Consider the following 17435-nt stretch of genomic DNA (forward strand, 5'->3'; position numbering starts at 1 on the left):
ACCATGACCACGCTTTGCTGCGCGCTACTCTCAGCGCGCGTCATTTCTGGCACGCTCCCGGGCTTCCCCACAACCCCACACTCCGTGCTCTGCGCGGGGTCATCAAAAGGCACCGTTTTGAGGAGCACCAGGAATGACGCGCGCTGAGGGGGCGTGAGAGCGGCAGCATTGGGTGGCTGCGTTGTCGCCGCCCCTGTAGTGGGGAGTGCCGGGGGACCCCGCGCTACTTGGCGACAATAGCGCGCAGCAGATGGTAAGTGTGAAAACGACCTTTGTTGGAAGAAACATTCTGCCCTAGAGCATAGACACTCATTTGTCCCTGAAGTAAAAGGTATGTACACATACTTTTAAATCTGGTGTGGCTAGCTTGTCTTTTCAGTGGCCACAAATGCCAGTTTGGGGATCAGAACTGCAGTTTTCTACACAAATCAACACACACACCCTTGCTGGTAGTTTCAAAGTATAATGGAGTCACCACCATTTATCAAGAACTTCAGTTGTGGAACACATGCACTTGAACGCAATGGAGTTAGTACACATGCTCCTAGAGATGTAACATTTTTGCTATTTCTGGCATGATACTTTTGAAAACAATTCAAATGGAGCAGGACCAGTGGGGACTGGATAAAATTCTTTTTGCCGCATTATCCCTGCTCTTCGATATGGGAAAATGCAGAAAAATTTCCATTAAGACTGATAAGTGATATGTGTTTCTGGTGGAGACTTTAAAACAATCAGAGCCAAATACAGCACCTTACCCATATGCACACGTGCACAGTATGACACCCACAATGTGCTCCTGAGTTTGTTCAATATTGTGTAGATTTATTCCACAGAATTTGTCACAGTGTGAAAAAAACCATGTGCAGTTTTATTACTGGCTTTGCACACTGTTTGTCGGATAGCTGAACATTTTTGAGAAAGGCACATCTGCCATGTCCTTTCTCTTGGCAAATGTGGGGTGTGTGACAAAAGTGGAAGGGGGGGGGGGGATTGCATGTCAGTTTTGTTCTTAGAGATTTTAGGAAGTGTAGAATTGTTAGACAACTAACAAAACCTCTATAACTGCAGCGGCGAGGGGGAGTACAATGCTCCCCACCGCTTTCAACGGCGTCTCCAGTGTAAAGTTTCCAAGCTCCATCTGTCCCCTTCACTTTCCCCCACTCTCTAGGGTTGCACTTGGACGCCTCAACAAAAGCCTTCCCTCCCCCTCCTCAAAGCCGAGCCACTCCGCCCCCAGGCTTCCCAGGTACCACAAGGTGGGAGGGGGCGGCGGCAGAGGCGCCGCGAAACAGCCGAAGCTGCCACAAACGAAGGCGCGGGTCCCGAGACACAGCGCGCCGAGTCTAGCGCCAACTCCCGGAGAAGGACTTCAACCTGATTGGCGGGAACGCCCGGGGGACGCCCCTTCAGGAAAGTCCTGATTGGCCGGATTGTAAAAATATGTTTCAGGGCGCCAGAATAGAAGCTTTAGCGCCTAGTGGAATCTCCAAGCAGTGGAGGAGCGGCCAGTGTTGGCACGTAGCAGGCGGTGGGCTGAGGGGGCAACAGCGGCAGCTTGAATGCGGGGTTCCCCTTTCGCCTCCGTGGGACCCCCATGCACCTCAGACGCGGTCGAAGTGAAGAGGTCCATTTGAGAAGGCAGGGAAGAGAGTCGCGCAAAAGGTAAGTTCTGAATTAGCAGACTACATTTTGGGGCGGGAAGACAGAAGGACTGCAGCTCAAAATCTGCCCCAGCAAGCGGAGAGAGAGAAGGGAGAACGTTTCCTCTCTTTTCATCCGCGTTTTGTTGTTGGAAGAAAGTCGGGGCGGGAGTCCTGGTTGGACAGGGACTCTCAGGGCGCGGGCATTGTTGCATCAGGTCTTTGACTGGGTGCGAGGGGGGCAGTTTCAGAGGTGCTGACTCAAAAGCTGGAATTCCTCCTCCAGGTCCTTTGCGCCAAAACTAACCGATCCCGGTAAAAAAACCCTCTGAACTTCAGTGACGGATTCGTCAGAAGGTTTCCCACTTCTCAGAGAACTCCCGCCCCTTTGCTGCCAATCTTGAATCTTTCCCTCCCTTAAGCAAAGATCTGATTCTTCATTATTTTAAGAACTTCGAGTTGGTGAAGATCGCGTTATTACCGTAAATGTGATTGAAGAGGAATTGTACCAGTTTTGGAAATCTAATTTTTACACGAGAAGGGCACGTTGGTAATCTTGTGCAACTTTTTTTACAGATGGATGTGAACTACTTAACACTAAAAGACTTGATTAGTCCAATACACACGAAGATGAATTTTGCAGATGAAGATGGGGAAAATGCACAAAAGGTAAATAAATAGAATTGATAGTCCAAGCCTTCCAGTTTATTAACAATTATTTGACACATAAGTAGTTGACATTTGGCATATAAATAGTTGAATGTGTATTTCCATTTGGGCTTTGTCTTAAATTTTGTGTTGTCATGTTTTTAAAGTCTAAATCATGATAAAGCTAATAAACTTGAGCAAAAATGTCAGACATTTTAAAGTTATAAAGTTTTGTAAAAGTGTTGTTAAATTTTGATTACTGTTACATTGGATTATTGTTGCTCATTCCCAAAAATCCAAAGAGAAGGAAAAAAATTGTAATTCTGCCATTTAGTTTAACATTACCCTTCCAAATGGTTAAAGACTTCATTTGGAGTGAAAAACTTACTTTTAGCTTTATTTTCAGAAAATGTCAGTTTCCCTTCTGGCCTTTTAAGGAAGTAGCAAAGTAGACTGTGGAAATGGATAAAAGTTTTGCAAGGCATGTGCCATGTGGGGAGAGGACTATATAGACCAGTGGTGGCGAACCTCTGGCACTCCAGATGTTATGGACTACAATTCCCATCAGCCCCTGATGGGAATTGTAGTCCATAACATCTGGAGTGCCAAAGGTTCACCACCACGGATATAGACCAATCTCTTTATAGTTGCCTAATAGTTTGAATCAGTTACAGTTCAGTCCTAAACAGGCACACCCTTCTAAATCCATTAAATAGGTGCATAGAAAAGTATAATTCTGCTGAGGATTGTACTGTTACAGTCTTAAAACATACTTTCCTGGAGGTAAGCCCCATTGAATAGACTTGAGTAGACTTGCTTACGCTTACTCTTTTTGACCCTTCTGAGTATAAAATCGTAGAACTGATGCAATATTTGTTGTCAGTACTCAGGTTAAAGAAAACAATCACTAGTGGATGAAAATATAATCCCAATAACCTGTTACCCGCGGTAACAGTTGGATCATTGCACACACCACAGTAAAGAATCCCTCTTCCGAAATGCTCTTTTAAGAAAAAACCCTGCTTCCAGCTGAACCAATTGCTTTTAATACCAATAGTATTGATCAGCAAATTTGGATACTGGATAAAATGTGTAACTATACTGGTTTCTGAATAGCATCATGTCACAGAATAAGTATCATACTGACTTGGCAAAATTAGCCATATGAAAATTAAATGTTGTTTAACTGCTGCTATCCTAAGCAAGTTTACTAGCATCCTACTTGTATCTAATCAATTAGGTTTATTCCTAAGAAAGTGTTCTTAGGATTGCAGTGTAATGGAAAATTTTACAACATTGAGTTTCTTTCTCTACTTAAGAAAGACAACGTTTCTGAACTATCAGTAACTTCTGATTCTGGAGTATAACTTTTATCTCTTATCAACTTCAGAGAACTGAAGGTTTGCACAGGTTGATGCAAGTTTCTTTCCTCTCAGTTCATTTCTTAATTTAGAATGTTTATTTCCAAACACAGATTAGCTTTTACACATACTGTAGAAGACAAAGTAATCTGAAGTAGAGAAGAGGATCTAAGAATTGTATATATTATATAGCAATTGTAATTATTTAGCATGCTGGATTGTCTTACATAATTATTAGGAAACATTTTAAGGGAGTGAAAGATAGAAAGAGGTATTTTTTAAATTGTTGCCTTAAAAGCATTTTAGTCATTATTTTAAAAGATAGTGTATTTCACAAGACAGAAATTGCAGGTAGCCATTCTAGTTTGAATAGCCAAACACAAAAGCCATGTAATAACATTTATTAGGCCCAACCAAAATAACACAAGACCATGCAAGCTTTTGAGTTTTACCAGAACTTCTCAGCATGAATGTTAAAATACAAAGGGCAGAGGAAAGGGATTCTGCCTCCTCTGATGAATCCTGGGCATATTTGACAGAATCAATTATCCTGAGTTTTCATGTTTTCAATGGGAGACTGCTATTTTTCCTTCTTCACAGAAAGCTAAAGATATCATTTGGCATCCGTTCCACCCAATTTATTAAACACTGACATTTTACATAAGATGCAAACAAGATACCCTGAGATCAGGATCTGAAATATCTTTTTGTTTTTCTCCCCTTTTTTTCTCCCCTTTTTTTAACATTCATTTTTCTAAAACTTTTTTTTAGAACTTTAAAGCTAGCATACTGTTTGTGTTATTTTGGCTGGGTATAATAAAAGTTATTATATGGTTTGGGGAATTTCTCAAGAGTGGGAATCAGTGGGAGGAACCATTTATTTATTTATACTTATATTTATAATTCCCCCTCCCAACAATTTAAAATCGCCTAATAAATACACTAAATAAATATACAACAGTTTAAATACACTAAATAGATACATAGATTAAAACACTACAATAGATGTTGCTAAAAAGCAATAGTGTGAATAGTGTTTAATGTGGGAAGGGAGCCCCACAAAGGTGCAGGCCAGCCAATAGATTTGCTGTATACTGTTGCAGCCCTCAAATATACCGTTGCAGCCTATATGCTTGGGGGGAGGGGGGAACACATGTTCTTTTATCCCAGGTTTTCTCTAAAGTCAGTCTCTTAGTTCAGTCTGAGACACAGTATTTCTACATTGGACAAAGCAACATAAAATATGTTTCACTTTAATTGCGTAGACAACCTGCACCCTTTGAGTAGCATTTGTTAATTTGGAAAGAGGTTTTAGCCATTGTTCCAAATCTGATATGTGTCCCCACTCCCCAACTGAAGAATGAAAACACTGCAGGCGTCATTCTAGTCGGATTAATCAGTTACATTTGACCCTCTTGTCACCGTTTATTATCTTAAGGAAGTCTCAGGCTAGCTAGTCAGTTCCCTTCATTGGAACTAGAGTTGTCCTAGTGAGATTAATGGGTTAAGCTTCCAGCCCAGGAGTTTTTCTACTCTGAGCAGTAATGCAGGATTTCACTGATATGGCAGTTTGCATTGCCATTGACTGTGTCAGCAACAGCCACTATTATTCTACTGGAGGATGTGGTTTCTGAGGTGTACAAGATCAGGTGGAATACAAACCAATGCGATTGATTGGAAAGGAGCAGGATGGAGGACAGCTCACAAGGATTCTGCAAAGACTCTTTTGACCCTCACTGAAGAACAGTCCTTTTTGAGTTCTGGCAGTGGAACAAATGATCTAACATCTGGGACATAGTTGATAAGATTCTATGTCTCAACTGAATATGCAAAAATCTAGACTCATAAGTCTGTTAAATCATTGTTAAATGAATTTAATAACTCACTGAATAATACATGAATATATGTGATCTATCATACAAAGCTAGGATGAATCAATTGTTCTGCACTGAGAATTACATCAGAGATTTTTGCCATCACTTGTTATCAACCACTTTGACTGGTAGAACTGTATTTTTAATAAAAGTTGAAAGGTGAAAATTTCAGCTTTTCTGAAGAATTATGGAATTCTGATTAGTTATAAAACCATTCTGCTTCTAACTAGTTACTTTCTCCAGTGTAATTTTACAGTTTTGAATCTGAAAAGAGTTGCTATTTTGAGAACATCAGCAACTTATTTCAGCATAATTTATGAAGATTTTGATTGTTGACATTATTGCACTATTTCTTCCAAGAAGAGTCAAAAACTGGGTTTGCCAAGTTTTTCAGCCATCAACAGCCTAGGCTACATACCAATACATTTAAAAGAGTCTGTTCCTAGATTCTGGCACAGTATCAGCTGTGACTTGATGGCACTTTACACACACACGCGCACACAGCTTGATTTAAAAAAATAATTCCCAAAGAAGAGATGGGCAAAAAGGCGAGGTTGTGCAGATGAACAGCTTTTATGACATTTCACAGTATAAACAGAGTGCACTCTGCTATGTAACTGTGGAGTGATCCTCCCACATCCTGCATTGTCTGGAACCAGGTATAGATTTTGTCCTACTCTGTTATGTCTTCATTTATACCCTTAGAGGCACATTTGCAATGAGAATTACTGCCTGACTACAATATGGGTAGTTTGACTGCCGCTCTGCTACTGTCATAGTGGTGCAGTGTGTCTCTGTGTGAAGAACAAATTGCTCGTTGTCATGGGTAGAGGTCGTATGTGTACAGAAAATTCTATATCCCTGAGAATGTTCACTGTTTCTCTACATGCTGTGCACATAACAGATCATCACATCCCCTCTGGGCCTGTGGCAGAGGCTAGCAGACAAGACTTGCCATGAATGCAGCATTTATTTCGCCATGCACCCTGTATATGTTAATAACCTCTATTTACTTGTGTAGAAGAAAATAACTGACTTTATAAGGGAACTGCAGGTGGGTCCAAAATAGGTTTTTAAACCTCTGTTTTACCCCCAGTGGCTCAAGTTTCTAAGCTGAAGACTTTAGCTCCTCTCAGCTGTGTCCCAGATTGTAACCTAGATATTTTGTTTTAAAAAACTCAATTGGTAGTCAGTATTTGCAGAATTCGAGGCCCTCGTCTGCATGTCCCTTGCCTACATTCTGGTTTTGTTTTTGTTTTTTATGTGTTGGAACATGTTAGGACTTGCCATCCGATACCTAAGTAGTCAAGTTACCTCACTGACCATACACTTGATTGGATAACTAGAATCATGCCAATGCAGTTGTTGGGCATAAAGGAAGATTATTCATTTTAATTTCTTCCCTATTGAATTACATCTAATTTTGGAACACTTCTTGATTCTAGGCAGACCACGTTAGCCCAAATCCCTATCTTGGACTTTTGAAACCCTGTTGGACTCAATCTTGTTGTGTAACATCCGGATCTTGAACTAATGTTTGTAAATGTGCTTAACTAAGATATTTAGCTTTATTGTTTTATCTTTTCTGTATATTGTTATTTTATTATATATTCCTGCACAATCTTTTAATAAATTACGTTGTATTTTGTGATGTTCTTGGGTTTTTGGCCTTCAATATGAATCTTGTACTTTAGCCCATATTGGCCACAGCTAACAGAATAATTGTTTTCTATAACATACTGCTTAGCAGCCTACCTCGCAGGGCTGACTTCTTTATTTTAAACCTGGGAGTACTAGAAGCTTACAGCCCAGTCTTGGGGGGGGGGATTGACTCCTGGATATGGCACGAGTTCACACCAGCAAATTTGCCCTCTCTGGAGTACTTTCTTGGGGCAAAAATAGTGGGGGACAGTTGCTGTGGTGCTCCAGGATGTTTGAAACATCAGCACCCCTGCACCACAGCTGGTCCTGTTGGCGCAGCAGGGTGAGCTGGGGGTGGAGTTGACTGTAGTTGGCTTCCACCTGGACTTTAGAGCCAGGAACACTGCAGCCCAGGCCTTGGAGTTATGCTACCTGAAAGGGTGGTCTAACTACATTTAACTGGAGGGTTTTCTGTCAACTTTTTTTTATTCTTTCATTTTTGCTGCACTCCAACACCACCTGAAAGCCTTCTGAAGGCAGTGTGGCAGCAGTGGCCATGGCAACCTCTGATTTCAGCTGCCTGTCCCTTGGTCTCTAGCTGACAGGATAGCCAAGAGGACTGATGTGGCATACCCTTGGGTGTGAGGATTCAGACTCCAGTCTTTGGTGGTTTTGTTTTTGCCCAACCGGGTTTTTTAAGGAAGACTTTGGCTTTAAAGTCTTTTGGCATGAAGTTGTAATAAATACAGCTGCGTTGATTGGTGGCCTATGTACCTTCTGGCTGTCTTCTTTTTACAGGAAAACATATTTGATCGACCTAGAATGACTCCAAAGACTCCTATGAAAAATGAACCCATTGATTTGTCAAAGCAAAAAAGCTGTACCCCAGAGAGAAATCCAATTACACCTGTTAAGCTGAGTGATAGGCCCCTGACAGATCCATGGACGCCCACAGCTAACCTGAAGATGCTTATTAGTGCTGCTAGCCCTGACATGCGGGATAGGGAAAAGAAGAAAGAGCTTTTTAGACCTATTGAGAACAGTGAATTTGGTGATGCTTTTCTTGATTCTTCGCAGGTAAGAGACTTGTCATATAAAGTTTATTGAGAGAGTATGGTAAACTACATTTTATTGTTTCACACGAAATAACTGACATTGTTGTATTTGGGCTATGTGCTGATTGGGAACTCATCAATTGCTTCCTTCCAGATGTGTTTCCTTTGTTTCTGTTTGGCCACAAGCTTGTACTTTTGAGCTGAGACCTCAATAAAAAATTCAGTCCTTTCTGATGTAAGCAGTAGCAATCAGTGAAGGATGTATCACACTTCAAACTCCTCAGTACAAAAGAGTGCTCTCTTGTTCCCAGGAAGTTCCTGACATTTCATACAGAATATTTGGAAGACTTGCCTGACTGGATGTGGATGCTGTTTAACTACAGGTTCTTTGAGAAGTTCCTGCTCACAGTGCCTTGTACAACTCTGCTAATTCACCTGAAAAAAGAAAGACCAATCTCGATGTCAAAGTCCTACAAGATATCTGGTCTTCACTTTGCATTTTTTAATTTAATTATTTGCAGTTTTATTCTGGTTTAACATTTATCTTTAACATCTGAATTATATCACCTGAGTAGACAAACACTAAACTAATTACGAAAGTACAGACTCCATAAATCTAACTGAAACAAATTAAATGGTTTTTGAAAGAAATGACTACATGGAAGCATCAGAAGAATTTAGCAAAGGAATACAAGTACAATTGAATTCAATGCACACATCTAGTTTTGCAGCACTAAAAACCTGCTTTTCCATGCTAATTTGAAGAAAACAGGGCAATCCAGCATCTTCTTAGTCCACTGAATTCAGTCCATTTATATGGCTTAAACATAGTGTTCTTGGCTTTGGCCTCAACCTGGCAGAATGTTCTGTCAGATGCAAGATCTGATGCAGTTCCGCAGGACCTGTAAGACAGAGCTGTTCTACCAGGCATATGGTTGAGGCAGCTGTGGTTTTTTACCATCCAATGGTCTCCTTTTCCTTTCCACTTGGTTCTACTGTCTGTTTTCTTATTGGTTGAAATGTTTAAATTATGGAATTTTTAGCATTTCTGAAATGATTGTGAGTCACCTATTCTAGGTTTAATGTGTTTAATGTATGATTTTATTTAAATTTTGGAAGTTGTCCTGACCCCAGAGGGGAAAGGTGCCATATAAATTAAATTAGTAATAATAATTTGCTTCCAGCCCTCAACTTCCACAAAAGCCCATCACTTGTATGTTGTCGTTGTTATTATTATTAATTAATTAAATTTTGTATACTGCCCACTTCCGAAGGGCTCTTATAAGAAACACTGGCAAATCACTTATATAAATCTCAATCCAAAGATCTTCTTAATTTCAAATAAATTTGGTTGTAATATTATTCAGAATACTGTTGTCTGTAAGACAACAGAATACACTGTAAAATCCAATAATTTATATTCTTTAATTCCGATCAGTCATAGTCCTTCATTTCATAATTATATTCTGTGAAACCAGGACACTCAGAATCCAATAGAAGGAACTGTTGACATATCAGAGTTCGCATACTTACAAGGCCCAGTTTTGGCTGATGTTTATACTAGTAGCATTATCATGTCTTCCACTGAGCAGAACATGGTGTCTGTAGGAGAGGTTTCGCAAGGCAAAGCATCAGTTCATTTTCACAGTTCTTTGTGTGATAGAAAAACTTGCCATGATTGGAATTTTTTTAAAGGTGGATTCCATCTGAACAAGGATGTTCCAGGTTTCTTGAGGCAGGATTATCATGTTGCTAGGATGGCATTAATCCTTCTCAGTCAAATTCTGATTTTCTAGTTCTTAAGTCAAATAATTGCATTTGTGCCTGTTTTGGCCCGTGTGACTGACTGTCCAGGTATAGATAACTTCTATACAGCTGTGTAAGGTCCTCCACACTATATGGTGGGGTCCTACACTTTCCCTGTCCTGTGGCCTCCAATTTGGGAAGGGAAAGTGGATGTCCCCCCTGTTTTCCTCCTCCCCTGGCTGTCTATATGGTACACTGTCTCTTTTCTCCCAGTCTGAGTCCAGGTGTATCCTTCCCAGCCACCCATGGTGGTGATCCTTGTATAGGCTCCCTTAACCCCACTCCCTTCTGGCTGAGCCCTAATCTGCTCACCTCGCTCTCTACCCCAGAAGACATAAAGGTTGCAGGAGCACCTGTGTTCTTCCTTGCATACTCCCACCTTCCCTCTGAAAACCCTCTTTCCAGTGATTGCTCAGTTGTCTCCATCCTGCTTCCCTTCCAGGCCCAATTTGGCTGCCAACTCTTGCCCTTGCTAGCTCCCTCACCTCCTTCAGGGCTGTGCTGATCTCCTGCCTTGGTCGGGGTGCTGCCATCCTTCCCTGCCCCCCCCCCCCAATTCCCTTCTCAGCCTGTCTGGAGTCACTACAGCCTCTGAGAGAGTAGTGCTGGCTGACAGCCTCATTGGCGACCACAGTGGTATCACCCAAGTCATCACTGCTGTTGTCATTCCCTGCACTGATCTCCCCTTTGCTTCCATGGCCAGCCTGCAGCCCTCTGGCTGCATCCCAACCTTCTTTAGTCCCAGGACCTCCAGGATGGGGTGAGTAATACTTCCTCACCTGCTTGACTCACTCGTCTTGGATCTAGGCAAATTGGGGGAGGTCTCCAGCTGTATACCCCAACAAGTTGCATCTACCAGACCATTCCTCATAGAAGATTTAGTGTATATGGTCTTATAGACAAAGGAGACTTTTTAATAGACCATAAACATCTCTATGTTTTTCAAATCTTGTACATAATAAATTTTACAGCTTCTTAGAGTGTTTTCCATCGAGGGATCGAACATTCCATCATAAATATGTAAGACTGTAAAATGCCTGTCAGTTGTATGCCAACCACCATAATAATGGAATATAAATTACGCAATTACTTGTAATCAGAATATGCAAATTGTGTGCCCATCTCCCTCTTTTCATAGTTTTGTGATTGTCAGCCCATCCCTTATTTACAGCATAATTTAGTCCAACTGCTATAACATCCTTATGATGGATTATTCCACATACTTCAAATGATCTCAATTAAAAGTACACTTAGATGTGTTCATTGGCTTGGTTTTCATTTATTATGCATATTAAGCACTGTTTGTAAATGCTTTCCAGAAACTTAAATGAACATTGGCACTTCTACAACCTCAACATCAATTTTAAACCAACCAGCTATATGAGATGTGTTGTGTATAATACTGCTGAAGGTAGTATAGATACTGCAAACTGTAAAATTAAGAGTCTTACTAGGAATTGTCACTCCCAGGTCCCCTTCGAGTCAGAATTGGTTTGAATAAGTTATTGTTTAAAATAAACTTCACATTTTCCAAAAGGTGAAAGCTATAGTCTCTTTCGTATTTGGCTCTGTTGTAACAAATGTCTTTTTAAGAACCTTTCAGTTACATTTAAGAACACTACTTTGCGGACTATTATGTTAGAGCCATGCCAACATCCCTCTAAAATTTCCTTAGGTAATAGCTGAAAAAATACACCTGAGTGAAAGGACTTTGAAAGTGGCCTTTTACAGTTGGTCTTTTTTTAATGAAAATTTTTATTCATTTTACATATCTAAATAACACATACATTAAAAAATAAAAAATCCAGTCTAGTCCCCCTCCCCCATAATAGCATATTAAATGAAAAGACAGAAAAAGTGAGAAAAAACCATACACGTACATAAATACCTACACATATCCTGTTTCCCCGAAAATAAGACAGAGTCTTATATTAATTTTTGCTCCAAAAGATGTGTTAGGGCTTATTTTCAGGAGATGTCTTATTTTTTCCCATGATTTTGCATACACCACCCCTCCTCACAGTAATTGACCAGATCAGTTGCGCCAGGGAATCTGTAACTAGGGCTTATTTTTGGAGTAGGGCTTATAACTAGGGCTTATTTTTGGATATATTTCAAGCATCCTCCAAAAATCTCTAAAAAATCATGCTAGGGCTTATTTTCGGGACAAGTCTTATTTTCGGGGAAACGCTATATATGGTGACTTCCAGCAGTGTAGTACTTGGTCTTGGAGAACTAATAGAATGTTCTCTTTGGGAACGATAATTTTTGGAAGCCTGCAGAAAAGCTCCAAGTTAATTCACTTTCATTTTTACACCGTAAAGAACAGGTATTGTTGGGAACTGTCTTACTAATCAAAGTATGTCTCCGCTGTTTGGGAAAGAATTAAATTACATGCTTTTGTTTTTCCCTTAATTACTTTAGCCAGTCTCAGGTCTGAGGTTTTTTTGTTTTTGTTTTTCAGGTTTAAATATTGTTTTCTTTATAGTGTGAATTGCAAACTTAACAATGCCATCCTCAGCAGAGTTGTACCCTTTTAAGCCTATTGACTTTGGTGAACTTAGAAGAATGTAACTCTGCTGAAGATGGTGCTGTTTAGGTACCATATTAAATTTGGGCAGAAAAGCATTTAAATAAATAAGCACTGTTTCTATGTTCCTGATTTGCCATGGTACACCTCAGAGGACATAACCTATTTGGGGTATCAACCTGCTGCTCAAGGTTGCTTCTGGTACCCAAGTTGGCCATTATCCACTGAGAAGCAGAGATAGACATAAGAGTGAAAGGGGTGAAGGATGGACAAATTCGGCAGACCTATTGTGGCTTATGGAACATGCAGAGGACATTGTCTTGATTGTTAATATATATTGAGAGAGGCAGATAGAATTAGATACAACCAGTGTTTCTGCTCAATCTTGGCCATTTCCTTACTTATTATAGCCCCCTTTTTTGTGATTTTTTTGTCCATGCAGTTCCCATGATCACAAACATAGCCTTTTTGCTGGTCAAAGGGGATTCCTTCCTCCTTTGTTGGTTTCATCCAACCCAGGATCATTTACTAGTTTACATGAACTAGATGTTCAACTCTGGACCTAATTTTCTAAACTTTACATTAATTTTTAAAAGGCAAAAGATTTATACGATCTGAAGAGAAACCAGAGTATACGTACATACATACATACATTAATTTTTTAGCTTGACATCTTCATCTAACATATTTGGAATATTACAGGTTTTATCAGTACCCTGGCCAATCGCACAGTGCCATTATAAAGTCTTTGTATCTGTTTTTTTAATAGTGTGATGCTGTGGACGATGGAACAGCAGATGACTATGACAAGCACAGGCCCAGCAGAAAGCAGAAAAGCTTAGGGCTGTTGTGCCAGAAGTTTTTAGCTCGTTACCCCAGTTACCCTCTATCAGCAGAAAAAACAACAATTTCTTTGGATGAAGTAGCTTCTAGTCTTGGTATGTATGAAGGAAAGCAGTAATGATTGCAAGAATAGGGGTTCCTAATGAAGGATGTGAATAAATTAGGTTGTTGTACATTTTCCATTCTTTCAATGAGCTTGCTTTGGCACAACAGTAAAGTACTTCTGTAGAGAAAAATGCTTGAAGAGGCATGGATATAATTCTTAAATAATCAACTGCAAACTTATATATTTGTAAACAAAATATATAATGCATTCGAACAGTTGGGAAAATGAGTCATAATGTGAATGAGTATTGGAAGTCTTCAAGCTCACAATAGTCCCTTCCCTCTTTTTTGGTTTGGACAAATTGACAGTCTATTTTTTGTTCGGTTCTGTTCAAAACTACGATTCCAAAGCACAGTTTTTCATTATTTTTGAATTAAGCCTTAGAAACTTGAGAGAAAAAATATCTCAGACTGGCTTCTGTGCCTTTTTTTATATACATATGTGTATATACATACATTGTATACAAACACACATACACTGAAAGCATTCTCCACTGATCGTAATAATTCTAGGTGTCGCTGGCTTAAGCAAAAGCAGTATTTTGTATATACCGTACATTGTACTGTTCCTTAGCTGAAAGTGAATTTTATGCCTTCACTTCTTCATCGTGTTAGCTTCCTTATAATCTATTAGTGACATTCTTTCACACATCAGCTTAGTTCACTATTTTGTTCAACTGAAATAGCTGAATTTAGTAGATATGCGGCCCCATCCAAAGGGGGGAGGCAGATCCACAGCTGGGAGCTGGGTGGGTCTGCGTCAGTTTGGCCTCCCCAGGGCACTTGTCCTGGCACAGGGGCAAAAGCACCAGGAGGCAGCAACTGCAGCCCTCTACAGTGGTGGGACGAGTGCTTAACACTGTACCAGCATTCCTGTGCTGCCACTGGTTGACGGTGGCGTGGCCAGTGGAGGAGCCAACGCTAGTGGGGGCTTTCCAGTGCCAGTGAGGGGGTTTTTTTTGTTTGTTTTTTTGCCTGCCCACATTGCTGGGAAGCTTCCTAGGGAATAGCAGGCCAGTGCAATTGTGGTCCCTGGGCACCCAGCCTTTTGAATGGGGCTGATAGTCTGGTTTCTTTAACACTATATCAGAGGAATCCAGATACATTTTATTTAACTGGATTGTTAATTGGGTTGTAAGGGACTGAATATAGATATAGTACATTTCATTATAACACATAGATCTTTGTTTTAAATACATTGGTTCAGGACTCATGTATAAAATTAGTATTAATTTTTCTGTTTCCATAGCATATTTTCTTAAAATAGATTTTTGTCATAATGTTGTCAGGGTAGAATTGTTTAGCCGTTCACTGTATGAAGTTTAATGAAAAATGTAATGAAAAGTGACAGCATCAAGAATTGAGAGCAGAGCAGTTACTCATTTCCACTACAGGCTCACAACTCTACATTTATTACTAGGGCAAGATACCCTGCAAATCTTAACACAACAGCATTGTTTTTATGGTTTCCTAAATTCAAATTGATAACACCTTCTCTAGCTGGGTCCATGGGTGGGGTTCAGGAACAGTGCCTTCTTACAGATGTAAATCTTCATGTGAAGTACATATCATATGTGGGTGAATCTGTACCACACGCTTGAGGTAACACATCTCCATATCGGTTTCTGACCTTATAGAAGCTGTTTCGTGACCTGGCTAAGATGTCTGCTTTTAGAAAGATGGAGCCGTGGCAACAGCTTCACTGGATGCTAGGGTTACCAAGCCTGCCACTAAGGTGGGAGGCCTCTAATTGGCTACCTTTCTTCCTTCCCAGAGCAGCAGTAGGAGAAAAACCATAAAATTGCCATCTGTAATTTCCTTCTTTGGCCAGCTGTTGTGTAGACCGCCAGTGCATGGACAAAGACTCTCAGTCTGTGTCTGATGGCTTCTGATTTAACTAGTCAGAGAAGGAAGTGAAATGTAAGAGCATCTCTTAAAATTTATAAATAATGGTCAGAAGGAAACCTTTCTTAATAGCATAACATGGCATTACATTTTTCCATATAACGAATATCTACTGCAATAAGTAAAAAATTTGTAGCAGTTCAATACTTACTAAGTATTTATGTAGTTGATACACAATGCAAACTAGAAACACTATGGCTGTTTCCGCACAGCCAAGGGAGAGAGCCTGCATCAGCATTGATCATGCCGATGCAGGCTCTGGGGCCGTTTGCACAAATGGCCCCATGGGATGCTCAGCTGTTGGAGCAGGCTCCGCACAGCTGCGTATTCCCCTCCCCGGCCCCAAACACCTCCTTACCTCCTGCTGGCAGCCGTCGCTCTGCTGTTGCTCTGACATGCCCCCATGGCCAGAGCGACGGCTGCAGCTACAGAGGCCAGGGGGCGTGTCTCCTGGCCTCCTTGGAGTGACAGCAGAGCAACGGCTGCCAGCAGGAGGTAAGGAGACGTTTGGGGCCGGGGAGGGGAATACGCCGGCTTCCACCCGCTGCCATTTGCATGGCAGCAGATGGAAGCCAGGGTTTGCAGGAAAACTCGCTCTCCGAGCGAGTTTTGAAAACAACGTTTTGATGGGCACCGATTTGGCAGCGGCACCTGTGCGAAGGGTCCCCGCCAAAACGGTGTTATACTGGGCAGAAGCCGTTGCTTTCGGCCCGTGCGGAAACCGCCAAAGATTCTGTTCCCTTTTTGCTAGCAGAACATCCATGTGTGTTTTCTGTGACAGGGAAAGGGAGATTTTTGTGCCATTTAGTGAATAGTTTTGGAAGATAGGCAGAGGGAATACACAGTCTTGAAACATTACAAGTGGCCACCCTTTAAAAAAAACCCACTTTTTTTTCCTGTCCCTATATCCAGGAGTTGAACGCAGGCGAATTTATGACATAGTGAACGTCCTGGAGTCCCTTCATCTTGTTAGCCGAGTGGCTAAGAATCAGTACTGTTGGCATGGGCGGCACAACCTGAGTCAGACTCTGAAAAATCTCCAAGAAATAGGAGAGCTGCAAAAATATGAAGAGTTGATGGCTTATTTCCAGCATAAAGAAGTAGACCTCGAGTGTAGATCTGGAGAACACAAAAGGGAGACCTTTATAGATTTCCAAGACAGACAGTTACTTGACTTCTCAGAGACAGATTGTCCGTCTGGTAAGTTAACTATGGATACTGTTGAAGCAGGCTTGATATTCTTGCCATCTTCAGTGCTACTCTATTTTTAATTTTAAAAATAAACCACTGCAAAGAAAAGGAAACTACTTCTTGAAGACAGGTCTCCTTTCTCTCCAAGTGGTGGGATTACATAATAACTTGTGGCTCTGTCTCCGCTCCTTGTCCTAATCCTTTTTTATTTGGCAACCCTCATTTTTATCTTTCTGGAACACAAGTCAAATAGCCTTATCTCACTCCATTATATTGAACACAGGTAGCAGCTGAAACTGTAGAATGAGGTTCATTGTCTCACTTCCCAGTGCAGTGCAGTGCCTCAGTATATCATTTTACTGGGTTATTTTCCTGAATAGAGTTAGAAATGTTTGTTTGTGTGCAATTATTTTCTGCTTTAACAACAACAAAAAAACACCCACCTCTGCAACAAGGAAATTTTTTCCTGAATCTTCGTAATATTTTCCTGGCTGTGATAGATGTGACCTGCTGAAACTTGGTTGTATTTGTAATGCAGCATCTGCAAACAGCAGAAAGGACAAGTCGCTGAGGATTATGAGCAAAAAATTTGTCATGCTGTTCCTTGTCTCCAAGACCAAGATAGTCACTCTTGACATCGCAGCAAAAATATTGATCGAAGAAAGCCAGGATACTGCAGATCACAGCAAGTTTAAAAGTAAGACTTATTTCCAAATAGTAATTTATTATCCAGTCACTGAGAAGTTGGTATGGTTATATTGAGCATCCCAAAACAGAGTTGCACCCTTCTTAAGCCAGTTGACTTCAATGGACGCAGAAGGCTATAGAATCTG

At 40.7% G+C, this 17435-nt stretch overlaps 1 protein-coding gene across 3 annotated transcripts in view; it reads left to right on the forward strand.

The window, feature by feature from the left end:
• The first annotated feature begins 1457 nt into the window (after window positions 1-1457).
• Window positions 1458-17435, forward strand: part of E2F7 (E2F transcription factor 7) — a 28903-nt gene continuing 12925 nt past the window's right edge. For all 3 annotated transcript variants that reach the window (XM_048502225.1, XM_048502226.1, XM_048502227.1), the window contains exons 1-6: window positions 1458-1665; window positions 2220-2312; window positions 7966-8244; window positions 13328-13496; window positions 16324-16611; window positions 17141-17299. In XM_048502225.1, the coding sequence (XP_048358182.1) occupies window positions 2220-2312; window positions 7966-8244; window positions 13328-13496; window positions 16324-16611; window positions 17141-17299 (988 nt within the window). In that variant the 5' untranslated portion in view covers window positions 1458-1665. The remainder of the gene's footprint in view (window positions 1666-2219; window positions 2313-7965; window positions 8245-13327; window positions 13497-16323; window positions 16612-17140; window positions 17300-17435) is intronic.

Source organism: Sphaerodactylus townsendi, linkage group LG06, assembly GCF_021028975.2.
Source record: "Sphaerodactylus townsendi isolate TG3544 linkage group LG06, MPM_Stown_v2.3, whole genome shotgun sequence".
NCBI lineage: Eukaryota > Metazoa > Chordata > Lepidosauria > Squamata > Sphaerodactylidae > Sphaerodactylus > Sphaerodactylus townsendi.